Source organism: Vicugna pacos, chromosome 32 (genome assembly GCF_048564905.1).
Source record: "Vicugna pacos chromosome 32, VicPac4, whole genome shotgun sequence".
Classification (NCBI taxonomy): domain Eukaryota; kingdom Metazoa; phylum Chordata; class Mammalia; order Artiodactyla; family Camelidae; genus Vicugna; species Vicugna pacos.
The window spans coordinates 17,316,444-17,344,006 of NC_133018.1; the positions used below are offsets into that span (position 1 = coordinate 17,316,444).

Below are 27,563 nucleotides of genomic sequence, written 5' to 3' on the forward strand. Positions count from 1 at the left end.
GGAGGCGGAAGTGGAGGTTGTTGTGGTTCCGAGGGTTGCGCGAGAAGCTGCTGCTGCTGAGGCGGTGGCCACGCTGCCCGCCCCGGGCCTCTCGGCCTCTCGGCCTCTCGGCTCGTCTCCCAGCCTCGCCTGAGCCCGCCGGGGCCCACGCCGGCCAGCGCCTGCCCTATGAGTGTGTCACTGGTTGTCATCCGCCTGGAGCTCGCAGAACACTCGCCGGTCCCCGCCGGCTTCGACTTCAGCGCCGCCGGTGAGTCCGGCGGCCTCGCCGCCTCCCCTGTAGCTCGGGCCTGAGTTTGGGGGCTCGCTGTCCCTGAGTACGGGTCCGGGTAAGGGCCGCAGCGAGGGCTTTACCTCAGGAAGAAGCCGAGAGGTGGCTGGGATCCCTCTCATTCCATCCGTTCTTAGGAAGGGCCTTCCCAGATGGCATCCCTGGGAAGCCTTTCCTCGCCCTTCCTTCCAGGTGCCTTCCCACGGCAGCTCAGTTTATATTTGGCGCGTCGCTCTGTCCGCCCTGGTTTAGAATTGTTTGAGTTGATTCCCTCTAGGCTTTGTGAAAGTAGAGACTGGGTCCTCAGCGACGCTGACGGACCCTGGTTTAATTAAATTGTTCCTCTTTGGAAAGCTATCCATTTAGGCACCCTGTAGCAAAATTTATAATTTTAACTAAAATTGGTACACTTTCTATATCCGAACACTGTATTAAACACTTTGTGTGCGTTTTCTCTAATTCACAACAACTGTATTAGGTAGATAGGTGTATGACCCTTTTACCAATTGGGAAACTGAAGCCTAGTGTTTAAGTGCCTTGCCGACTATTATCTGTAAGTGGCAAAAACTGGTATTCTAACTCAGAGAGCTGGATTTGAGAGTCTGAGTTCTTCATTATCAGCCATACAGCCTCCTTAGTGGGGAATACAGAAATATTTCTGTTTCTTGGACCTCAGTCAGTCACCTGACAACAACATTCGTTCAAGAGATACTTTTTGAATGCTCACTCTCTGTTGGAGCTTTAGATGTCTGCAGAAAAAGAGACATGGTCCCTGCTCCATGGCACCAGCAGTTCGCTCTAGTTAGTGGAGACAGATTAATTAAATAATTACAGAATAACTGTAGAATTACAACTGTGTTAAGTGTAGTGAGGGAAAGGAAGAAACAATTTGGAGAACTATTATAGGAGGATCTCTCTGGCTTGGAGAAGGGGTCTGGGGCTAGTAGGGATGATGTCATTGCAAACTTCCCTGAGTATGTGAATTTTGGAGCTGCAAATTAAAAATAATGATTTAATAGGCTACTGAGTCCTGAAAGTCAGCTAAATTGACATTAGCCACATATACACTTCTGCATGGGTCAGTCATTGATCCATTAATTTATTCAGCAGATCTTGAAAGAGTTTCCAATGTGTGCTAGGCAGTGTGGTAGAAATGCAGAGGATATAGCGGTGTGCAAAACAAGCCTGGTCTCTGCTGTGACAGAGCTTATATTAAGGATATTTCAGTCAGGTCTCTACATTTCTTTCCCATTTTTGTGTGTTTTTGTGATTTAAGACAAGGGTCACAAATTTTCATGGCATGGTAGAGTAAGGCTAACCCAGGGTGTTCAAAAAGTTTCTAAAAGTTTTTTAAAGTTTTTATTAATTAATGGCCTTGATACCTTCAATTGTGGCTCAATAACCAGTTTCACTTTACCGAGTGTTACCATATTGTTGGTTTATCTGAGTAGAATAATCACTGTCAAAGCTCTTATTCTTGTTCATTTCCTTTAAAGTGCATGATTTTCACTAGAACAGCCCTGCATTTCTGAATATATTGCACTGAGCATTTGTTGACTGTCACGCACTGCAGGAGCCCCAGAGGTGATATGGACACTGCAAAGACATCTTACAGTTTTTTGGGGAGAGAGAAAAGGGAAACCTATGGATAGAAACATTGAGAGTGGGGAGGAGCTTGTTTTACTACCAGGTATTAATTTTTCATGTGTTCTTTAGTTGGGGAAATGTCTGATGAGGAGATCAAAAAGAAGACACTAGCTTCAGCAGTAGCCTGTTTAGAAGGGAAGTCACCAGGGGAGAAAGCAGCAATCATACATCAGCACCTTGGCCGTCGGGAAATGACAGATGTGATCATTGAAACCATGAAGTCTGACCCAGGTATGCTGCCTAAAACCCTAGGCTGTCTTTTGTAAATCTTTCCTGTTTTATACTTGGTGTTCAGTGAGCCCCTGATTATGACCCCGAGCATACTTTTATCTTTCAGTGTCTCTGTGAGGTTACATGAGGTTGTCAGGCCATGTTTCAACTTCTCTAAATATTTATCCTAAATTAATGCTCACAAGCTGGGTTGACAACTCTGTTCAGTGAGGAGAGCTACTTACCACCTAGGTCAGTGGCAGATCATGTTTCATCCAGATAAGCATGTTGTGTCTCCCCCGGTCAGCTCACTCCAGTTAGGGCAGTGGATGTATATTGCATCTCCAGCATGGCGGCGGTCAGAACTGGCAGGTTTGGTTTTCAAACTTAATAGTCCTAAGTGTTTGTCCCCTTGGGAGTGCATAATGGAAGACACCTGCTTTATTTTGGTACTGCCAAATGTAAGAGCCATCCTTGAGTTTCTGAGGATATTAATGAGATTCTTTTATGGGGCAGGGAGCACTTTCAAGTCAAGATGCCCCCAAAATGCTGTTGTTCCGTGAATATGGTTCTTAATACAATACATTATAATTGCTCTATCAAAGTTTATTTATCTGACTTCAGATTTTCATCTCATTAGAATCCTTCAGCATATTTACTATCAGTGTATAATCTGCTAATTTTTGGTTTGTGAAAGATGAGCTGAAAGCTGCAGTGGAAGAAAGGAAGTCTTCTGAAGCATCCCCCACTGCACAGAGAAGTAAAGATCAAAGTAAAGAATGCGTAAATGCTGCTCCTGATTCTCCATCCAAACAGCTTCCAGACCAGATTTCATTCTTCAGTGGAAATCCCTCAGTTGAAATAGTTCATGGTATTATGCATCTGTACAAGACAAAGTAAGAAAAACCCTTTCTTCTTTTGAGTTTATTTTTGCCATAGGGCAGAGAAAAAAAATCTCTTGCCCGGAAGGGAAGTGGATATCTTAATTTTCAAAAGGATAATACTTTCATGTTTTATGTGTTAAAAAATTCTGAGATGTTTTATATGTGGTTAATCTTATAGTTTGGGTCAAAGCTTCTTATCAAAGTAATATGTAGATACACTTGAGGAAATACCTAGGAAAATCTTTCCTGAGAAGGTAAGCAACAGGTGATTGGGAAATTGAAAGGAAGGAAGATAGAAAAGAGGCGAAAAATTATAACTGATCTATAACATCATTGTAGTTTCATATTCCCACCAAGTCTTTACTAAAGAAGCTTCTCAGAGCAATTAATGGGTTGCAGTTTCATCACATCTTTCTTACCTTTCTCTGTGGTCCAAACAAGCCTCTTGGAGGCCGAAGGAATGGAAGCATTTGGCTAGATAAATCTACAACCTGGGCCACCAGCTCCTTGGATAATTGGCAGGTGATCTCTTTAGAGGCTTTCCTTGTCCTAACTTGTTTGTTAGGTCCCCGCTGGGAAACAGAGTAGTACTCAAGTAGCCATTTTGGATCACAGCTGATCACAGCTGCAGGGAGTTTGCAGCATTTCAAAAGCAAATTGCATTGTGGGAGGTTTTTCTTTCTCCTCTATTCCAGTTATTCCAACCCAGCAACACTTCTGTAATCTTCAGTTACATCCTCATGGTGCAGAATTCTCCTTCTTGTATTTAGAGCACTTTTGTCTTTTAGACCCTTTGAGAGAAGTCAGTAGTTAGAATTGTGCATCCACATTATCTAATGACAGTTATTATTAAAGAACGAATGAAAAAAACACTAAAGAGAACAAAATACAAACTGCAAATTTGTCTAATGCAGATTTTTAAACATAACAAGGCTTTAACAGAAGATTAGAAATATCAGTGGTTAAAAAAAAAAACTCAATGGTGGGTGTAATGTAGAACATTTCAAAGCTTACCTCAAACTCCCCTGCAGGTATATACATTCAGGGATTCTGCATTTGCCCATGTAGTGTGTATTTTCAGGTAAAACAATGAGCTGTTTAAATTGATTATAAAGTATTATAAGTTTTTTTTTTCCTATTTTCTTGGACATAATAATTGTCTAATTAGTGTTGTCTGAACTAACCATACCTCATCTATTCAAGACAGTCTAATTATTGTCTTATTAGTAAGATGACCTCCTTAAAAGAAGATGTGAGGCGCAGTGCCATGCTGTGTATTCTCACAGTCCCTGCTACAATGACCAGTCATGACCTTATGAAGTTTGTCGCCCCATTTCATGAAGTAATTGAACAAATGAAAATCATCAGAGACTCTACTCCAAATCAATATATGGTGCTGATAAAGTTTAGTGCACAGGTAAAAGTTAAGATCTTAAAAATCTCTTTGCCACAGAAACTGTTGTTGAAACTGTATGATACTGGCTGTGTGTGGTTTGCAACGTTTTGCACTGAAGAGCCTTGATATCTTCTAGGGTATTGTTGTAATTCTAGAAATATTTCCAAATTCATCAGCAGACATGCAATTCTAATTCATACCCATTATTTTTTCAGAATTGGATTGGGTATGAAATCTAGGGTTGTGTTTGTTGGTTTATTTATTTATCCAGTAGTAACTATTCCAGTAGAACAGTAGCTCCCAAACTTTTTGAAGCCGACACCATATTATTTGCCATTATAAGACTGCCCCTGCTTTTATCATTCTCTTTTTAGTAGATGTTCTTTGGCACATTTTTGAAAATAAAATCCAATTTTATAGTTTAAAAAAATTTTATTTATTATTACATTATAAATTTGGGGGGGTAATTAGATATTTATTTGTTTATTTACTTTGATGGAGGTACAGGGGATTGAGCCCAGGACCTCCTGCATGCTAAGCATATGCTTTACCACTGATCTATATCCTCCCCTTTATATTTTTAAAACTTTGGTTATAAGACGGGTTTTGTGACATTCTTTGAATTATTAAAGGTACTTTAGGGTTCTAATTGGAAACCACTGCAATAGAGAGACAAACACTGAAAGAATAGTGATGTTTTCAGCTTTTAAAATCCTTGAGCATTATAACAGAGACTTTTTGATTTAGGTAGGTTTTGCCATCTAGTCTGTTTCACTTGTATTAAACACCATTTTGCATGCACCTCAGCTCTAAAGTTGTTAGAAAGATATTCTCTTGCTTTTACATTTTTGTTCATTTTTTTTTTTATCTCTTTATTTTTAGTGGGGGAGGTAATTAGGTTTATTTATTTGTTTTTAATGGAGGTACTGGAGATTGAACCCAGGACGTCGTACATACTAAGCATGCACCTCTCCCATTGAGCTGTAAGCCCCCACTCTGTCTTTTGACCAAGTACAAGGTGCTTAAGTTTACGGATCTTTTCTGAGACTGTGATACAGCTTACTGCATGCTCTTTCCCTTGGGGATAGATCCCTGACCTTGACATCATGAGTTGTACTATTTATTTGTAATACTGGATCTTCGGGTCTGAGGCTCATCCTATCACAGATTATCTAAGGCCTAGAATTACCCTCCTGGTATAAGACTTGAAGTTGTTAAATTAATATTGGGCCCTAGTGAGAACAGACTCAATAGCCACCTACTCCTGAGTACCTGCTAGATGCCAGGCCTGTGCTAGGTGCTTGTCATGCGTTAGCTCCTTGAGTCCTCTCGGCCGTGCCATGAGGTAGGTGTCTTTCACATTTTATAATTGAGGAAACAGACATAGGTAAGTCACTTGCCGAGGGCTTTACAGCTAATAAATGTCCAAGTTAGGATTCAAACACAGTCGGTCTGACTCCATAGCCTTGGCAACTAACTATGTTCTTATTCCCTTCTTTTTCTCACCAGAGAATTTTTATTAAGAACTGGGTCGGGGGAGGGTATAGTTCAAGTGATAGAGCGCATGCTTAGCATGCACAGGATCCTGGGTTCAATCCCTAGTACCTCCTCTAAAAATAAATAAATAAACCTAATTACCTCCCTCGTCCTGCCCAAAACAAACAAACAAATAAAAAAACTAATAGGCCTTCTCTGTGTCTTTTGTCATCTCCTGAATTTCCGTTGGCCTCAGCTTTTCGCATGCTGGAGGTGTTAGATGTGCCCAGAGAGTTGTACTGTGACCTTTAGGAACCTTAGTCCTTGGGTAGGGAATTTGTTATTCAGGATACAGGAAGGCAGGAGGGGGTTCAGTTTTGTAGTCCTTGGGGGCAAAAAAGGACAGACAACCTCTCTACGGAGTGTACTGGCTCATTTTCCCTTGCATGCTCAGGCCAGCTTAGGAGATCCCTCTTTTGAAACTTAAAAATATGTTCTCAGCACTAGTTGATCACTGTGATAGTAAAGGAATCCTGATCATAATGGATTTTTCTTTTTCTGAGTTCATCCTGAGAAGAGAATAATAAAATCAAAGGAGTAGGAAAAAACAAAAGCCGAATTTCTTTAAATCTGGGGCTCTATACAATGCAAGCATTTTAAACGAGTTGTTTCTTCCGTGTTTTTTGCAGTCAGCTTTAGGCTTTTGTGCATTTCAGTGATGGGTTGAAGTGGGAACCACATGTATTTTGTGCCCTGCTATTGTCCTAGTACATAGCACGGTGCCTGGCACAGGCTGAGTGCTCAGTAATATTTGAGTAGGGGAAGTTGCATTTCCAATACCAAGATTTTAAAGAAATTGTGTTCAGAATGTACACTTCTTTGATATATATAAACAGCTTCCCCAAGAAGGGAATAATTTATTTGGTGTTGAGTAAATTTGGTCACATTTCCAGTATCACCAACCTTATCCCTTCCTCTGAGGAGACATGGTCGCTTAGGGAGCATTTACAGAGCTGGGGGCGCCCCCCGGTTCCTGGTGGTGCCGGCAGCCCTGAGGAGCTGGCCCACGGCCCTCATTCCCTCTGCGCCTGAAGCCGGTTGCTCATTGTGCTGCTTGTTCATCCAAAAGTATTTCAGGAAAAAGTCATTGCTCTTGAAAAATGGGGTAAACCCTTTTAGGCTGCCTCGTCTTAGTGTTAAAAGACATTTAATAGCCTAGAACTAGCTTTCAACATTTTGAATTTCGATGCACTGTACCCAGTACACAGGTTGTTTCCTGAAGGAAAGCTCCCACTGCAGTCCCCCACTGAAAAAAAAAAAAAAAAAAACTTTGTTCAGAAGTGAGCATCCTTCCTCAGTGGCTTAGCTCACTTGGTCGTATTAAGAAAGCATAAATAAGTAAGAAGCCACACTTGAATTACATCATCAGAGTGAAATGAAAAGCTACTGAAAAACTTCCAGTGGCTGTAAGATTGAGAACCCTGTGAGCGCAGACAGCAAGGACTATTTTTGCCTGGTATAAGTTGAATCCCTCCCTGGAGGTTGGCAGTGCGGCATTTCCTCTTGCTGAACACCCTTCCTCTCTTCACGCAGCTTGTCTGCATTGGTAGGGCCAGAGCACACAGCTTCCTCCGTTTGGGCTGCTGCCCGTGTAAGAGTGAAGGCCAAGGCTTGTCTGAGCTCAGCTGCCTATGAAAATTGCTGAGCTTAAAAGCTGCAGTTATCCCTGTGGTACTTTCTACTAAGGCTAGACAGGAAGGTTTGATTTACTTGTATCCATATTTACAAATGGATGCGTGTCTTTGCAGCTTTATGTGTCTTCCACTGCAAGGGAGCGCGACCATTAGTGTTTTGAAGGCTGGTTCACCTTGGACCTCTTGACTTTGGCCAAGGGTTTAGCTTTTGGTATTACACACTAGGTTGTTTAAAACTTCCTGATAGGATCCTTAACCTAACTAGCGTGCATCATCATCATCATCATTATTATTAGGTTTATTGAAAAGAAGTTGACTTTTCATTCCATACCAGTTCCACTGGTCCTGTATTTTTTCTAACATAGACGCTGACATTTGTTTAAAAGAGCTCTTCCATAACAGTCGTTGGTTATGATTTGGTTCCAAGCTTTGCAAAAATAAGCATTGACTTTCAGCTGCTGTGAAAGTGCTGGCTAGAGACAAAAAAAAAAAAAAGATACCAAGGGAAATGTTGGCTGTTGCTGGTTGAGTACGTATTAAAATTGTGGTAGCTGACAGCTTATTACACTTCAGTAGCTTCTGCTAGTTCAGGTAGAACTGTCATGTGTCAGGAAAAACTGCAGGAATGTCAGATACTGACCTGTAGAGTTCAGTTCGCTTATGAACCTGCTTCCATAAATGTTACTTTTGGCGGTTGCTTTCTCTCCTAAGTATACATTTTAAAAGCTGATGAAGAGAATAATTGAAGCCATGTGTCTTGAATATAAAGCATGTTTTCAGGCTGTCTCTCAACTTTTTCCCTTTCCCCGTTGATGTACCTAGGCTGACGCCGATAGTTTCTATATGGCATGCAACGGCCGCCAGTTCAACTCAATAGAAGATGACGTTTGCCAGCTGGTCTATGTGGAGAGGGCCGAAGTACTGAAATCTGAAGATGTAAGTGTGAATAATTCTTACCTTTGATAGAAGTGTATCACATTGGTATAAAGTTGAATGTTAAGGTATCTGTGAAGAAGTACAAACTAGGCCCGTCTGAGACAGAAAGTTAGATGAGTGGTTGCCCGAGGCTGAGGGGGCGAAGGGAACAAGGACTGCTAACAAGGACGAGGTTTCTTTTGGAGGTGATAGAAATGTTCTAGAATCGGGTGATGGTGATAGTTGCATAGTGTTGTGACTAGACTAAAAACCACTGAATTATACACTTTAAAATGGCAAGTTTTCTATTATGGGAATTTCATCTCAATTTTTTTTTTATTGTCCAAATTTTTTGTTTTTTTAAGGAATACTCTCTTTGTGGTTGAAATTGAGTATTCATCTCTTCCAGATCGATGAAACATGGCCTGGAGCCTAAAAGAAACGTTTTTGTTTTTAAATATTAGCCTTTAATCCTCGTCTAATTCTTGATTCTGTTTTGATAACAGTTTGTAATTGCGCTGATCTCCCACCTTCCCTGGGAAGCTTTCCTATAATATGTGCTCACTTGGATCATTTTATGAAATAGTAGATTCAGCTCTGTTATCCTTTCAATATTTTGTTTCTTTTAAAGTGGAGCTAAAGGTCTTTTTACCTTGAATTCAGCTTGATGGGGATAAGTTCTGATTAGATTGTTCTGTCATTAGATTAGGTGGACTAAAAATTGGCATGTGCTAAACTCAGGCTTCCCCTTTGTCAGGTGCTTGCAAGGCCTTGGTTTTAGAAATTCCTTTCTCTAAATGAACACAGCTTCTTGAGAGATTTCCTGTAAATATCTACTTTCCAGGGACCGTAGATTAACGTGACTTTTGTCAGCATGTCCTTATGTGTTTGCCTCCTCACCTTTGCCTCAGTGGTCCTAACAGTTGGTGGAGCTCGGGTCAGACGTTGCTGTGTTAGAGGTGCCTCTTTGACCACCCAGACTGTTACGTCCCCTATTTCACACCCTATTGTAGCTTCCTGTTCTTTTCTTTCATAACACTTATGACTATTGGTAATTATGCTTTTTATAAATCTTGAATTTTGTCTGTCTCTGCTAGATTCTAAGCTCTGCGGGGACAGGGACAGACTTTGTTTTTTTGGGACTTACTGACTCTGTTTTTTCTCACCATTGTTCCGCACCTGGAACAGTCTCTGGCACACATAGAGGGACTTACTAATTGTGTGTTAAATGAATAAATAAATAAAATCTGTGTCGTTGATACTACTATCACTTACTCTGTGAAAAAATCATTCAAATCCACTCCTATCCTCCTGCTTTTTTTCCTTTTTTGTTCTATTTTGGTCATGGCCATTCAGAGCGAGAGCTCGGAGTCTGCTAACATTTTAGAGTCCCTGTTAAGGTCTGGCGGCAGGCTCCCTCCCTAGAATGCCAGCTCCATAAGGGCAGGGATCTCTGTCTGCTTTGTTCACCACTGTATCCCTGGTATTCCTAGCACAGTGCTGGGAATAAAGGAGGTGCGCAATTAATACTTGTTTCATGGATGAAAATCTTACCAATTTAGGTTATTTTCACAAAGCGGTAATACTGATTACATCCTCCCAGGAGTCAAAAAACAATAGGAAAACTATTGTTTTAAAAAAATATGTTAGAACTGGTGGATGACGAGTGGGGCTCACTGGAGGTGTTTCCCTGTAGGGCGCCAGCCTCCCGGTGATGGACCTGACTGAGCTCCCCAAGTGCACGGTGTGCCTGGAGCGCATGGACGAGTCGGTGAATGGCATCCTCACCACCTTATGTAACCACAGCTTCCACAGCCAGTGTCTGCAGCGCTGGGACGACACGACGTGAGTGCGGGAGCTCGTCCCCACCCCTGTCAAAGCCCGTTGTTACCCTTTCCCAGAATTAAAAGCAGCCACACATCCCTACCCCCCAAATAAACCACTCCAGGTATTCGATTTTATAAACCTGTTCAGTGACAACCACATGATCAAGAGGTCACATGGAAGGGCCATCCGTGTTTTTTCTTTGCTTTCCTTGATTCACATGGAAATCAGCGTTCCTAGACCAAGTCTAGAAGGCTGATTCTGAATCCTTCTGGAATGTCCCAAAGCAGCTTGAGTTGTTCTTTCCTTCCAAGAGCCAGAAAATGAGAAGGGGGGAAAAACATAAAGGTTAACTTTGAGACTCTTACACTAAAATGAAGTCTGGGTCTAAAATCTTATTCATCACCTGCACTACTATTTACTTTGGCTTTCTTATCAAAGATTACTGGGCCACAGCAGTCTGATGTTTTGGGTTTAGCGTGCTGTTGGTGGCTCGGTGGCCAGTAGTAACGCAGTTACTGAGTGTGAGGCACACGCCTGGCCTGTTTCCTAATGCAGCAGAGGCCTCATTTGTAGGGTGGTGTTGTGCAGACGAAGAACTGAGGTATAACTTACACTTTTTTTTTTTGTTGTTCTAAATTAAGGGTTGCTGCTCTGTTTGCAGACCACATTGTGGGTTTTAGCTAGAAAGATAGATCAGATGCTGGCCTTGTGGTTTCCTAGTACAGAGAGGAAGGTGCAGAATCAAATAATCACACAAATAAATGTGAAATCACAGCCATTGCAAGCGTTACAAGGAGCAGTGTTGCAGCGTTGTGCCTGGAGGACAGGACCCTGACCCAGCTCGGGCTGCCTGAGAGGTGGCGCCTCACGGAGAGTGAATAGGAGTTAGCCAGGTGAAGAGTGGGAGCAGAGAGAAGGCAGCGTGGGGAGGGGTGTGCATGGGAAGGGGAGGATCACACCCCAAAGCCCAGGAGTGAGGAGGGGTGAAAGTCCACAGGAATCTCCCTTCTCCATCCCCGCATGACCAGCCTTCACAGAACAGGGGCCTCATCTGGCTGTTCATTCACACTAAGCCAGAGACCTGATGTGTAGGAGGAACTCAGTAAATTTCTTTGAGCACATAAATAGATCCTTGCTCTTTCATGACTTATTTAACTGGAGAAGAATCTTGCCCCAGTTCTCTAGAGTCCTTGGTCAATTCTGCAGTGTCATTTGGGGGTTCTTCAGAGAATTGTCCAGGTTTAAATTTGCTTTGAATAAAGCCATGCTGAGATGTATACATTCTGTAAAGTGTTTATCTGTGTCTTGTGTCCATCTGCTCCACCATTTAAATTCCAGATGCTGCTTTGTTTCCTCCACTCCAATTTTAACTTCCAGTACAAGTTAACTTTGTAGGACTGTAGCATTTTCAAATTGGAAGTTTCCTCAAGGACCATCTTGTCCAACCTCCTCATTTTACAGAGGAGGAAACGGGCCCAGGGTGAAAATTAGCATGCTCTAAGTGTCAGGGCAGAGAATGCCAAAACTGGGACCGAATTCAACTCACCTGGCAGCTGCCCTCAAAACTGTGCAGTGCCTTCAGCAAGTGGGTTTTGAGCCTCTGGATATGCCCAGTACAGTGCTGGGTGCTGAGTGGGAGAGAATCACAGACCCTTCTCAGGAACTTTCACATCCATGAACATGCATACAGTTCAGGGGGGGCCACTGGAGGATATAGAGACGGCTCCCCACCGGGGGGGTCTGGAAGGGCTGCTTACAGAAGGCAGTGTTGGCCCCAGGTCTCGAAGGGTGGTTTCTTATCAGGGAGGATTTCGCCAGATACCTCCTCAGGAAAGTAAGATGACAACCCATAATTATTTTTGACGGGAAGGCAGAAAGAACATAAACTTAATTATTTTTTAATGGACAGATGAGGTGATGTATCACAGCGCTAACTGTATGGTACTAATAAGTTTATTTTTGTAATTTTTCCCCCCTTTTCCCTTTTTATTCTCAGGATCATACATTTCAGAAAGATCATTCTGGCACAATGTAGAAAATGAGATACCAGAACTTGTTGTTTTCTTATCTCACCGCTGCCACAGCCACCACACAGACTGAAGGGGTGACCCTTGGCAACGCTGCGGCGTACAAGCTGCTGTCTTTGTTATTTCTTCAAGTGTCTCCTGTCTTCTCTTTTGATACTACAGCAAGAGACAGACTAAATCTTTTAGCTTTGTCTTGGGAAACACAGTCCTCATCTGCGATAAGAGCTTAGTGTTCTTCCTGCTTGTTTCCTTTTCTTGATTTTATTTAATCAGTTGGGCGACAAATTGATACTAGTGATATCTTGAGCCTTCTTTGTTCTCTGTGCCAATTCAGTGAGCCTCAACTATAACCCACTTTCTATACAAAAATATTCATGACTGTACTTAGCATTACTTTGTCTTGAGTATAATAGAAAGAGGTTAGTGGATTTTTTCAGTGCTTCCCCCCCCCCCCAGTTTTACTGAAGTGTAATTGATAATCAAAAATTGTATACATTTAAGGTGTACAACTAGATGACCTGGTACATATACACATTGTAAAATTACTCACCACAGCCAAGCCAGTTAGCACATCCATCACTTCACACCTTAACCGTTTTCCTTTTTTCCTTTTTTTCTTTTTTTTGGTGGTTAGAATACCCAAGCTCTACTTTCTTGGCAGATTTCAAGAAAACAGCACCATGTTGCCAGCTGTAGTCAACATTGATGTACACATACCAGTTCTCCAGAACTTATTCATCTTGCACAACTGAAAGTTTGTACCCCTTGACCAATATCTATCTCCCCCTTTCCCAGCCCCTGATAACCACCTTCCTTCTCTTTGTATCTACAAGCTGTGCTTCTGTGCCATTTTTATTGGCTTTTTGTAAATCAAAACTTGAGTACTCACAGAACACTGGTGTCCTCTTTCAGATGAAATTCATTGTATGGTTAGCTGTCATGTGCATTTCATGAAGTACATTAACATTTCCCTTTTTTTTTTTTTTCTTATTTAGTGAAATGTACTACAGATTTTAGTTTCAACTCTCAGGAGCAACCTTGAGAGGACAGGGTACATTTTGAATGATTTAAAACTTTGGGAAGTAGTGATAAGGTAGATTGAAGTAAAAATACATTATGAGCATACAGACTTGAAACCAAATTAACAACTCATCTCTAGTCTCTGCTTCCCACCTGTAAATGTTTAGTCTTTGATTACCTAAGCATTAGACAGAAGAGTGGAAAAAGGTATGAAGCAGGTCAAGATTTCTCCCTTTTGCTCAACTTTATCAAGATTTTGTATTTTTTCATTTTGTTTGAGAGTATCTTGAAAGTGTTTGTCTTTCGAGTGATAGCCTTCATTATGGTAAACTTAAAGATATTATATAAGAGAGGGAGGATATAAAATTCAGCTTTGGACTTTTGGGTTCTGTAAGTGCTGTCTTTTATATTTAATGTGTATCATTTTTTTCACGTCCGTTACAGGTGCCCTGTTTGCCGATATTGTCAAACACCAGAGCCGGTAGAAGAAAATAAGTGTTTCGAGTGTGGTGTTCAGGAAGTAAGTAACGAGTGGTGGAAAAGAATAATGAACACAGCTTTAATTCTCCAGGATTTTCTTCTGCCCCTTGTGGCTTAAATTCTTTTCCATTCTTTTTGAGACTGATTTTTTGTTTCCTTTTTGTCCAGGGTCAAGCAAAAAAATAGAAATACACAAACAATTTTACTCCTAAACAAAATACTTTTATGCTTTCATTCTTTGTCCTTTGAAAAGCCCTAGGCTTTTGTTGATGAATGGTGATTTTTTTTTTCTCACTATTTACATGGAGTTTACATCAAAAACCAGAGCAAAAAAATGACCCATAAAAGCATCCTTGCTTCTTGGGTTTTAAGCATATTTATTCAAAACTCCTGTAGTAACAGCTGTAAATCTCATCCTGTGTCAGGCCTCTTTCCCCCCTCAGTGGACCAGGTCGTGTATTTTTATGTAGCTAAGTTAGGTCTTGCCTCCTTTGCAGAACCTTTGGATCTGTTTAATCTGTGGCCACATAGGATGTGGGCGGTACGTGAGTCGACATGCCTATAAACACTTTGAGGAAACCCAGCACACGTATGCCATGCAGCTCACCAACCATCGAGTCTGGGACTACGCCGGAGGTGAGCACCACTCTCATTTTCTAATTTGGATTCATTCTGTCTGATTATGTCTCCGCTTTCTTTCACAGCTTGAAATCTTCCCGACAGCTGTGGCAAACCTCAGTTCTTATGGTGGCCTGTTAGGCACCGTTTCCTATGAATGGCCTGAATTATGCAGTATAAAGAGGGTTAACACTTACACTCCTGCCCGCTTACTCTTTTTTTTAAATTCAAACAATTTAACCCACTTTTAAAGAAGTATTGCAAGGGATTTAATTTGGATTTGTAAAAACAAAAATTTTGTCAAAATTAAAGGCATATGGAGACCCTTTCATTCTGAAGAAACACGCCTTGGTTGACTTACTCTTTTCTTTAGATAATTATGTCCATCGACTGGTTGCAAGTAAAACAGATGGGAAAATAGTGCAGTATGAATGTGAGGGTGATACTTGCCAGGAGGAGAAAATAGATGCCTTACAGTTAGAGGTAAGATCTTTTATCAGTCACTACTGAACACCTATTTCTATTGGTTTTTACCATTGTAACTTGAAAGATTGGGCTTTTTATTCTGGTTTTTTTCTTCGAGAGTCTGTGTTTCACTGTGCCTTGCTATTTTCAACGTTATGTTCCTAGTTGCCTCAAGTTTAGTATTAAGGTTGTCCTCTGGGGGCAGGGAATAGCTCAGTGGTAGGGCACATACTTAGCATGCACAAGGTCCTGGGTTCAATCCCCAGTACCTCCATTAAAAATAAATAAGAACTTCATCACCTCTCCACCAAACAAAAATTAAAAAAAAAAAAAAAAGGTTTCCGTAGCTGTGATAAAACTGGAAGTTAAGACTCTGCCTGTTGGCATCACAGTAGCAGTTGGAAATTGAGCAAACCTGGTGAGGATGAGGAAACCCCAGTAGCACCTTCCCATGCCTGAGAAGCTTTTTCACTTATATTGGCCTGGCAGTTGTGAATTGGATGCATATATAGATAAAGCCACTTTGGGGTACTCATATAATTGAGGAAACAATAATATTAGCATGATCTGATTTTTATCCATAGTTGTAAAATCCCATCTGCTATAAAATTGATGTGTAAATTTGATGGTAGGAAGGAAAAGTTTAACATGTTCTGTTTTATATACATTTCAACATGGTAATTTTAAAAACAAATACCTTAACCTTGGGAGGAAGTGGACATGTGAGAAGTTGCTTATCTTCAGAGTTTGAAGGTCAATGGAATGGCCTAAAATAGGGCTGATGTTGTTAACATTAATAAATTATATATCTATATATATATATATTTTTTTTTTTTTTTGGTGGGGAGAGGTAATTAGGTTTATTCTTAGACGAGGCACTGGGGATTGAACCCAGGACCTCATTCATACTAAGCATGCACTCTCATGCACTATACCTCCCCTTATAAATTATATTGATGTGGAAAAAGTTCAGATCTTTAATGTTAAGTTTTTGGAATAAGAAACTCTTCCACATTAAGTGTTTTCATTCAGTGAATATTTATTGAGGGTTGCCGTCTGTCAGCCACAGTTCCTGGTGCTGGAAACTCAGCATTGAGCAGACTCCCTGCCCTCATGACGTGTATGTTCTAGTGACACACACATTCTCCCAGTTGTCCTTTCTCTCTGTTGCTCTTTCAGTCTCTGACCTGCAAACATGATTAGATTTCGGCCAGTCTTCTAGAATGGTCTTTCCAAAATGCAAATGTGATCTTGCCACTCCTTGGCCCACATTTCTCCGCGTAATACCCCAGAGTCTTCCACTGCCCCATCCCTCCATACCCTGCCTCGTTGGTGTTACTTCATCTCTAAAGAGATCCTAAACATTTGCAGCTCACATCTTGGTCCTATGTTCACCAGAATCTCCCTCCCTCTCCTCCTGTCTATCAAGAGCCCTCTCAAATGTCACCTCTCAGAAATCCTACGAGATCGTCCTGTCATAAGCCGTCTATCCTTTCTCTGTAGTTACACGGCACTGTTTGTTCATTCATGCGCTCAGGCAGCAAACATTTCTTGACATCCAGAATGTACCAGGCACTGGGTACAAAAATAAAGATAACAATCCTCGCTTTCAAAGAGTTCACTGTCTAGTCAAGGAGAGAGGAAGGTAAACTGATGATGAAGTGCTCATGCCCTAGAAGTGCTCATATCCTAAGTGCTGTTAATGAAAGTAACAGCGATGAGGTTGCTGGGGGGCGCTTAACCCAAAGCTGGAAGTGACAGGGCTGGCTTCCCAGAGAGGGGTACACGATTGAGCTGATTTGAGTTACGCTTTGATTTAAAACCATGTGATTCTAAAATCAGCCTAAATAGAAACGTAAGGGTCTTTTTTTTTTTAATTGTACATTTCTCTGTCCTCAGCTAGATTGTAAGCCCCCAGAGGACATAAGTGTAATTGTCACCTCTGTGTTCCCCTGGTTTATTGAGTGGAACCAAGGTGTAATATACATTCAGAACATTCCTCTTACTCTTCTGCAAGTCATTATAAGTCAGGTTTTAATTGAATTTCAAAGACTGGCAACAGTGACCTATGTTTTTGTGCTTATTCTCTGCATTTCTAGTATTCATATTTACTAACAAGCCAGCTGGAATCTCAGCGAATCTACTGGGAAAACAAGATAGTTCGGATTGAGAAGGACACAGCAGAGGAAGTAAGTTTCTGGTTTGGTGACTGCTGAAACGCCGCTTGGTAGGACAGCCTGATGGTGGGTGGGAGAAGGCAGAGCACAGACAAAAAGGAATCTTAAGACTCTTTCTTCTCAGTCTGACCTAGAGGGAGAGAACTGTTTTGCCTGTAAACAGAAACCTTTGTTACATGTCAGTTATATCTCAGCAAAGGGGGGGGGCGGTTGGTGAGTGGGGCAGAAAAAAGGAAAGATTTAGAGTCAGCTGGCTCACCCCAGCAAGGTAACTCTAGATTAGCATTCCAGAGGAGGGAGTGCTGAACCCCTGAATTGTCATTATAATGGAGACTTCGCCCCTGAAGGCAGTATCAGGGAACGAGAAATTCTAGATCACAAGAAGAATGCAGTTACTCAAAAAGAGGAAAAGGAAGAGACAGAAATACAGTATTGCAAATATAATCAACTAAGCATAATTTCAGAGAAGGGAAACGGGCATATATTCTCCCCTAGGACTAGTAAATCAAGAAGAAGTTATTACAATTTTATTGTTTGCTGCACCCTATACTAAGTTAAGGAAGAAATAAAATACTTGGTATGTATCCGAAAAAAAGAAACCTTGAATTTAAAGCCTTGAGGATTTTGGTATTTTGAGGTCGGGGTGTTGTTTGTTAACCTCAGTCAGGTTTTCTAGTGCCTTGTGCAATTCCATTTAAAAAAAAATAGAAGTATGTACATGAGGGTTTGTAATTTGAGTCAGCCAGTTGGTTTGTCAACTTAGGAACAGCTGCTTTGGGGAGCTGAATACGGGCTTCTGAAACACCAAGATGGTGCTGCGAAATTGAAGTGAATATAGAGATTAAAATGCACAGTGCTATTTCTTAATATAAAAAAAGAAAAGCAGAAATTGAAGGGAATAAAATTAAGCAGAGATGCTGGAGCTTTGAGCTGTCACCATGGCACCTTATTGGTCTAGGACAGTGGTCTTCAAAATTTATCAAAATGATCCTTCAAAGAGGAGGCCATTCACTACTCCAATGGGAAAAAGAGAAAAGTAATGTGATTTTGGTAGAAACCTGGCCCAGAGTGACCCAGAGCTCCACCTCCTTGGTTTTCCCTTTATCTCCTGCATGTACAAGGAACCCTGAGGGTTCCAGAGAAGGGAGTTTGAAAACCAGTGTGCACCTGAGCATTTGTGTATAACTAGGGCCATTGGAACCATTCTCAGGACCTAGGAACAATCATCATAATTCAGTGATTCCCTTAGTGTTAAATAAAGGCTTTTGAATTTTTTAAATGATATTTTAATAACTTTGTGTATCGTCACCAGTAACTGGGCCGTCAGATGGGGGATTCTGGGTTTGGGGCTCTCCTCAGTGGTAGCTAGTAAATTTCCTGGAGCTCAGCAGGCAGAGCCAAGCTCTTACTTTATGCCAGGCCCATGGGCTCCAATTTCTGAGGATGCCCACAAATGAAGAGAAATCAGGTCTTTTTCATTGAGGCTTAACACCAGCTTTAAAATGATCCTCAGTGAAAAGTTCATGATGAAATTCTTAACAAGAACCTTCTAATCATCGGAAGTACCTTTCCGTAAGTGCTTCAGGTCACTTGACACACTGCTCTGGATGGGCTTGACTGGAGTTGGTGTGGGACGGATGCGCCTCTGACAGCACTTGGCAGGCAGAGCAGGCAGGCAGAGCAGGGGTCGTTGCCCTTTGGTGTCAAGTTTTGGGCTCCCAGGGAGGAGCCCTGGCGACTCCGAGCAGCCTCACTAATGGGGTTTTCTACAGGCTATCCCAGCGTGACCACCTAAAGTTCTTTGTGCAGACCCTTGAGAGCTAAGCTCAGGATTCTCTCTGCTTTCTAAGATTCTTTAGGATTAACTGCATTCCTTAACACATGCCTATGAAAAGCAATTCAAGGGGCAGGGATGCTAAAAATGTGACACTTTTGTGTGTTTACTTTAAGGTAGGGGCATGGTGGCCGGCAAGGGCAGCCCCAAATAAAAAGCTTGAAGGGGAAAAAGAATGTTCTGTTTTCTAGTAAAAAAAATGTCACTTATCTGTAAGTTAATGGGTGATCAAGCCTTTTGTCCCCCTTTTGACCCGTCCTCTGTCTGTCCATTGGCACCTCCAGCAGTAGAGCAGGTGCAGGGAGAAACAGTGACTGACCATGCATTTCACTGTCAGCAATTCTTGGTCATGGGCTTCGTAAAAAGTTAATGCAGTGGAGGGGAGACGCCGAAGGTGAAATCCACTGTGGGCTTCAAGTATAATACAATTCCAGTCCCCCAGATGCCTTAGGTAGCATAGTTATTTTAGTGTATGAGCAGAGTCTGTTCTAGAAAATAGAGATCGTACCCACTTGAAGTTTCTCAGTTTTCAGGGAGCCATGTGTGAAGAATAGAGAGTAGACCTTCAGTGCAGGCGAATTCCCCTCTTTTCTCTTTAAACCTCTAGCTCCGTATGTAAATCGCAGTTTTTCTGTCTGGATTGTGAAATGAGCTTGGTGGGCCAAACTGGCATTTTTATTAAACAGAAGAGATATCAGAGTGTATTGCATTTAATATTGTTTTGTGAAACTCTTGTTTCAGGGGTGTGTACATATACTAAGTGTTTCTTACTGAGGGCTGATCGCCAGCAATGTTTTTAAAACCACTGATTTAAACCACTGTAACATTTATCTATAGCAATATTAAAAACCTCTTTGAGGTTACTTGGTATATTTCATCTTGATTTAGATGTGTTTGGCTTTGTGTTTGTTTTTTGTCTTTGGTGACCAAAACAATTTAGTTCCTTTTGATGGTTATTTCTGTCCTTCCCAATTTCCCTAAACTGACTGAGTCAGTCTAAGAGAAAATGTCAAAAGGATCTAGTGGTCTTATTTTAAAACAATGTTTAGGAGAAAATTAATACCAAATAGAATTAGAGCAATTTTAAAGCTCTTTTTATTTTTATGACACAGAGGAACTCTTATAAGTCTCCCTTTAACTGCATGTTCTTCCAACTTAATGATGTTGGCTCTCAAGTTAATTTCTACAGAGCAGTTTTTTTTTATTTAAAAAAAAAGGCAACACAACGTTGTAAAATGATTATAAATTAATAAAAAATGTTAAAAAAAAAAAAAAAGGCAAGAGAGCAGTGCTGTTAGAGACCTGCAAGGCAGGCCTTATGGCACATATTTAAAAAGAAAGTGTTGGAAGCAGTGGCCCCTTTCCTGGCCTGATGGATGCTGCATGCATCCTGGATCTCTGCTTAGAGTTCAGATCTTGCCCAGAGGTCACTTTTCCTTTGCTGTAGAGCTTTGGCCTTCTGTCTAGTGCAGAGAAAGATTTAGAACCTGGCTCTGGACCCAGACCTGGGGTCCAGTCCTGGACCCACCTCACTCTGGCTGGGTCACCTCGGGCATATTGCCTTACCTTTCTCTAAGCTGCAGATTCTATAAAAAGCTGACATCCTTAAGTTATAGGCTGGTTATAAAGAATAAATGAGATACTGCCTATAAAACATCTATCCGGTGCTTGGGCTGTGGGATTTAAATTCTCAGTTTCTTCTGTTTCCTATACTTAATCACCTCATAATCCACCTGTCTTCTCCCGGTGGCCCTTAGACCAGTAGAATTGAGGCATTCCCCAAGTCTGTAAATCTTCATGCCCTTGTGAACCCAGTGTTTACCTAGCTAGACTTCAACAGACTTCTGGCTAGGATTGCTGCCATCTGACACTTGACACACTAGAATTTTCAATTCCTCTAAAGTTTTTATGATAATGTAATATGAATTAGTTCTCTCTGTAAACTGCCTTTATATAAACTCAATAAAACAAGAACTGCTCATGTTCCACGTGGCTTCATGGAACATGAGGAAATTAATAGTGAGTTTGGAGGGAAAACAAAATCCAGACAGCTAGAGTCAGCTGTTACAAGTAAGTATCTTCAGATGATCTGGATAATACAGCTGACCCTTAAACAACACAGGTTTGAAATGCACACACCCACTTGTATGTGGATTTTTTTTCAGTAGACGGCCGCTGCGGTCCTGAGGGATCCGTGGTGGTTGAATCCGTAAATGCGGAACCTGGATACAGGGCCAGCTCTAAAGTTAAAGTTAATACTCCGCCTTTCAGGTGCCTCTAACCCCCATGTTGTTCAAGGGTCAAGTGTAACTTTGAGAATATGATCTCAGGAGTTAAAGAACAATGGGGAGTTCAGAATGGGGAGTTCTGGTGTGGCCTCTGACAAACCACCTCCTGCTCTATTGCCTGAAGCTCTTTCTTCACTTTCAAGCAGTTTCACTCGACATGAGGAGCTCCTGATCCCTTGTTCATCCTGGTTTAGAGAAATGGTAAGAAAGAAAGGATTTCTCACAACTTTTATTCCTATTGCAGAAACTCTTTCAGATGGTTGTCTAACCTTTTCTAAGTTTGGCTTGTCAAAGTTATAGACAGGTAATTGGAAAAAATAAATAAATTGCAAACTGGGCCCCCAAGGCCACACAGCTTTGTCTTTGTGAAATGAAACTGATCTCTGTTTGCTCTTTCAGATTAACAACATGAAGACTAAATTTAAAGAAACAATTGAGAAATGTGATAATCTGGAGCACAGACTAAATGATCTCCTGAAAGAAAAGCAGTCAGTGGAAAGAAAGTAGGTATAATTGGCATATTTTTTAAATTAACTCTTATATTCTAACAGGCTCCATAAATAGATAATCTCCTTTGTACCTGTGGACACACTCTCATGGTCAAGTGTGTGGATCACCAGGTTTTCAGGGGTCTCTCATTAAGTGGAACAGATTTATTGTGACTTCCTGTTTATTGAAAAATGCAGTGTTTCACACCAGATGGATGCCATGTGGAATTCAGTGCTCTGTCCTGATGCCCGGGCTCACGATACGCACAAGCATCTTCCATTTTTGCCTGTGGAAAGCAATTTCCTTGTGCCCAGAGCTTCTCTGAGCCACGATGCCTGAGAGCTGGCAGTTAGGGAAGAGACTTCTGTCTAAGCTGGAGATGGCATGTGTTCTGGCCTTGGTCAGGAATTAAAGGCCAAAGATGTTGAATATGGAGCAAAAAAAAAACTCATCAACAGCATGACAAGAACATACTCTACTACTGTTAATTGGAAAGATAGTTGCTGCTGATCAAAACTACCTTTCTAGTTCAAGTTATACTCACAGAAATAATTGGATTTTTACCTCCAGACAAATGGATGAAAAATAAATTTAAGGGGGATAGTTGTTCCTTAAAAAGTTGTTTTTTTAAATAATCCTTTTGTTTTGGAATCAATTTAGTTTTATAGAAAGGTTGCAAAGATAGTGCAGAGAGTCCCATATACCTTTCACCTGTTCTCCCCCACTGCCAGTAGTTGGATATTTTTAGTAGTGTGTGTGTGTGTTGTAAAATCTATATAACATAGATTTTGCCATTTTAACCATTTCATTTTACAGCTTAGTAGCATTAAGTACCTTGACAATGTTGTGCAACTAATCACTGTATGTTTCCAGGATTTATCATCCCTACAGAAACTCTTCACCAAAGGTGTTTTTTAACTGTTGTAAAAACACTACAACATTAATAGAAATAAAAATAAAAAATTCTCTTATACTCTCAGCACTCTAACATATTGAACTATTCCAAAGAATTTAAGTATTAAAAATGTAAAGTTTTCTTTTACCCTTTAAGTCCTACTATCAGTGGTAACCCTTATTAACGGTACCAGTGAATATTTATTGTTCCATATCTTTTGCTGTACCCATGTAGACATCTCACATCTTTTTTCCTACAAAAATTGAATAATATTAGGTACTCTATTTGGTAAAATACTCCGTTTTAGACTTTTTTTTGTATTGGCACACGTAGATCTATCCTGATCTTTGTAACATGGTATGAAGCTCCCATAATTTTAACCAGTTCCCCATTGATGGACATGGACATTGTTTCAAGTCGTACACTGCTGTTAACAGTGTTGCAATAAGCATCCTTCTCTTTTCATTCTTTTTTCTTTTTTCTGTTCTGCCATAGTCATTTCCACTAATCTGTCTTCTAGCTCACTGATCCATTCTTCTGCCTCATTTAGTCTATTCTTGGTTCCTTCTAGTGTGTTACTCATTTTATATTTTCCAACTCTTCACTAAAAACTTCACTCTGTGTATCGGTACTCCTCTTGAGTTCTCTGCACATTTCTGCCATCATTACTTTAAACTCTTCTCCGATAAATTGCCTATCTCGTCATCACGTATTTCTTCTGGGATTTTATCTTGTGCTTTGGTCTGGAAGATATTCCTCTACTGCCTCATACTGTCTATCTTTCTATTTGTATTTTTAGGTAGGTTAGTTGCATTTCTCGACCTTGGAGAGGTGGGAGACGTCCTGTGCATCCCGACGGTATACTCCTACCTTGTCACCCAAGGGCCAGGGTCCAGCTGGTCCCAGTGTAGAGTCTGGTCTGTGTGGATTCCTTCCACAGGCTTTGAGGTTGTTGTTTTCTTATTTCTGGTATCTGCCTCCTGGTGGATGAGGCTGGACTAGAGGCTTATGCAGGTTTTCCTGGCAGGACTGCCCACTGCTGGGTGAAGCTTGGTCCTGGCCTTCTGGTGGGTAGGGCTGTGTCTAGAGGTGTGTGTGGCTTAGAAAGTTGGCTGATGGGTGGGGCCGTGTTCCCTCCCAGTATGTTGTTTGGCCTGGGGCTTCCCAGCCCTCAAGCCTACAAGCTGTTAGGTGGGGCTGGGTCTTGGTGCTAATATGCAATCAAGATGTCAGCCTCCAGGAAAGCTCATGTAGATGAACACTCTTAGAATGTCCGCCACCAGCCTTTATGTCCCAGGAGTGAGCCACAGCTGTCCCCTACGTCCCCAGGAAACCTTCCAAAACCAGCAGGCAGGTGTGGCCCAGGTTCCAGTGAAATCACTGCTTCTGCCCTTGGACCTGGTGCTCGTGAGATTCTGTACACACTTCCCAAGAGAATGATGTCTCTTTTTAGCCCCACTGTCCTTCAGAACCAGACGTCCTGGGGTCTCTTCCTCCCAGTGCCGAAGCCTGACGTGGGGCTCAGAACTCTCACTCCTGGGGGAGCGCCTCTGTGACTTAACTGTTCTTCAGCTTGTGGGTCGCCCACCCAGGGGGCATGGGGCCTGATTACATTGCGAGCACGCCCCTCCTGCTGTCCCGCTGTGGTTCCCTCTTTGTGTTTCCAGTTGAAGAAGATCTTTTACCCTAGGTTGCAGTCTTTTTTTTTTTTTTTTCCTAACAGTCAGTTGTGTTTTTGTTGTAGTGGCGAGGAAAAGTGAGCTCATGATCCTACTACTCCGCCGCGTTGACTGGAAGTCCTCCTGAGTGTATTTATTTTATAGGACAAATTCCTAGAAGTAGAAGAGCTGTGTCAAAGGGCAGGTGAAATTTTGATTTTCATAGATGTTGCCAAGTTGACTTCCAGGGAGTTCGTACAGTTCACACTCCAGTGCCCGCGCCGTGCGTGGGAGTGCCTCTTCTCCCCCATCTCAGTTCTGTGGCATTCTGATCCATGAAAATAGTGTCTCAGATGGTGTTTTAATTTGTAATTCTTTTCTCGGGAATAAGATTGAACATCAGTAAGGCACTCCTTAGTCTTGAAAACTCTTCTCCAGCAAATGCAGGGAGGTCAGAGCACTTGACTCTTTAAGAATGTCACTTTTCTTCATAACTTCTTTATCACAGCTGTCATCTCTAAGCCACCCATGTAAACAAAACAGAGAAGCAGTATAAGTTTTACCATGAATCACAGAATAGTTTCTGGTATTGAAAACTGTCTGATGCTCAAAAAAAAGTTGTCTCAAGGCTACACTTGAGATAACTAGAGTAAAATTCTTATTCTCGGTAGCGGCTGCAGTGGCAGGAAGCCAGTCCGCGCACCATGGGAGGAAGGGGACTGCCCTCAGTGGATTCTGAGGTCACATCTCCTCTCTTCAATCCCAGAGCAGAAAGGAGACTGTGTCAGCAAATGAAAAATGGGCTTTGTCTCCCTTTGTTTCGTAAAAGGTGCACTCAGCTGAACACGAAAGTGGCCAAACTCACCACGGAGCTCAAAGAGGAACAGGAGATGAACAAGTGTTTGCGAGCCAACCAAGTCCTCCTGCAGAACAAGCTGAAGGAGGAGGAGAGGGTGTTAAAGGAGACCTGCGACCAGAAGGACCTGCAGATCACCGAGATCCAGGAGCAGCTGCGGGACGTCATGTTCTACCTGGAGACGCAGCAGAAGATCAACCACCTGCCCGCCGAGACGCGGCAGGAAATCCAGGAGGGACAGATCAACATTGCCATGGCCTCGGCCTCCAGCCCCCCATCTTCGGGTGCCGGTGGGAAGCTGTCCTCCAGGAAGGGCCGCAGCAAGAGGGGCAAGTGACCTTCAGAGAAGCCGGTGTCCCCGAGACTGTTTTCCCCGGCGCAGCGTGGACGTGCTGGGGCCTCAGCTGAATGTGAGGGTGGACCCTGAATAAGTACGAGTGAGGATCAAGCCGCAGTCGTCTGGACCTTTCATTTGCTAGTGTGTGTGTGACGCAGGGCGAGGGCTGCCGACCAGGAGAGCTGAAGGAAGGGGGCAGTGTTTTAGATTTAGAAGGTGGCTGCTTTTTTCAACCAGAATAGTTCACTAACCTCAGACGTTCTGACGACCATTTTGCCTTCCTACTTGAGAGATGCCCCAACTCTGCTGTGCAATTGTCCGTCGTATTTATTGAGTTGTCTTTGACATTCAGTTCTGGGCTCAGATTAAGAGGTCACATTTTTTTTTTTTTGTCCCCTCGAAGGTAACATGACCTAGCCCTAAAGCACCAGACCTCCCCAAGGTCATAGCAGGTTCTTGAGAAGGAGGTTCCTTGGGCACTGAGGAGTTATGAAAATTCCCTAGCGTAAGTCTCCTGTCACTGTTCGTCCCTCCCTGCCTCTGGGGAATTGAAGAATTGGCTGAATGTCACAAGAGGCTGGGTCTGTAAGCCAGGCACTGGCCTGTCCCCAGCAGCCGTCTCCTCTTGCTCCAGGTCTACCCAGTGAAAACAGACAGCCCCGGCCAGACCCAGTGGACCCAGTGTAGGGAAAATGGTGGCATTCCCACTTTGTTTACTTGTGATGCCTCCCGCCTCATTGTGAACCTCAAAGGAGGAGGCTTAAAAAGAATGTTTGCTCCAACACTCAAATTTCAGAGTGGATTTTCTAGCACCCAGCAAGGATAAGCAGGCACTTATCAGCCGTATGAAAAGGCAGAGTGAGGCCGCTGGCGGGCTGGCTGGCTGGCTGCTGTGTAGTTCGCTGGGATCAGTATTTACTGAGTGTTTACAAAAGACTGGGCTGTGTGTTCAGGTTGTGGCTAGTGGGAGCTTGGGCAGATTTTCAATTTTGCTTTCAAGATATAACCAAAGGCTGTTGCTAAATCTGAAAACTCGAATTTTAACAAAGGTCCCTTTAAAACAGCCATATAATGCTTGTGGGCCAACAGAGGGACTGAGTACCTTCTCTAGAAACAGAAATGTCAAGTAATTCATGATAGACAGTAATTGAGCCAAATTAAAGTAAGACCTGTTTTGAAATTTAGCTTCCAGAAGACTTAGCTGGATAGGTTAACAAGGCGTACTGTTAAATGATGAGTTTTACTTTGTCTTTATAATTAGCCAAAGTTTTCAAATTATCACACTAACGAATTGGTTTTTAGCTTATGATTAGGCCTCATCCTCTCCGACCTAAATGTCTTACATGTTACTTGTTAGCACACCAACTGTATCCCTAATCACCGTCCGTTTTTGTGGGATGCGCTGCAGCGTCTCCCAGAGGACCTCACCTGTAACTTGGCAACATGAATGTACTCAGACGTTCTCAATTGTTACGTAGGGCAGACCAACTCTGTAAGTCCCCCCGGACTTACGTATACAGATATCTTAAAGCAAGCACGGGAGTGGGAAGCAGAACCTAATTCTCTTTCCTATAGAGATTCTATTTTATTTAAAATCTATTTTTACACTAGTTAGAATCCTGCTTTTTTGGCGAAGTATTATTTGTCTTGCATGTCTGACCTTGCAGAAGCTGGGGTGGATGGTAGCATACGAAGCAAGAGAACCGGAAGTAGTTTACAAAGCTTGCTCGCTCCTCATCTCTGTGATCACCTCCATCAGGCAGCCCAGCTGGGAGAAGAGTTTCAGTACAGGTGGGATAAGTGCTCTGAAGGGCTGTGCCCAGAGGAATGAGCAGATAGGCAAATGTTTCCAAACTACTTGAAGGTTTTGAAAAAAAATCTCAAGATACGTAAAGAAAAAAAAAATTTTTTTTAAACCAGTCACAGTCATGTTTGAATTTGACAAAATTCCTTAAGATAGAAGCTGTTAGTGTTTTCTGCAGGATGGAAATGAACCACTTAACATATCCAGACTATCTTGAACAGTGAAATTGCATTAAAATAACCCAACTTGGAAATGATTCTGCCCCGTGTGAAATCTGTGTCTCTCTGACGTCTGC

At 42.0% G+C, this 27,563-nt stretch overlaps 1 protein-coding gene across 1 annotated transcript; it reads left to right on the forward strand.

The window, feature by feature from the left end:
* On the forward strand, nucleotides 1-27,524 carry BRAP (BRCA1 associated protein). Its single transcript, XM_006204839.4, has 12 exons — nucleotides 1-250; nucleotides 1,988-2,149; nucleotides 2,826-3,024; nucleotides 4,240-4,429; nucleotides 8,401-8,514; nucleotides 10,190-10,338; nucleotides 13,812-13,887; nucleotides 14,345-14,483; nucleotides 14,839-14,948; nucleotides 17,030-17,119; nucleotides 21,629-21,732; nucleotides 25,101-27,524. Exons 1-12 carry the CDS (start codon nucleotides 169-171, stop codon nucleotides 25,462-25,464), a joined length of 1,779 nt encoding a protein of 592 aa, XP_006204901.1. The 5' UTR covers nucleotides 1-168; the 3' UTR covers nucleotides 25,465-27,524.
* The last annotated feature ends 39 nt before the right edge of the window (nucleotides 27,525-27,563 follow it).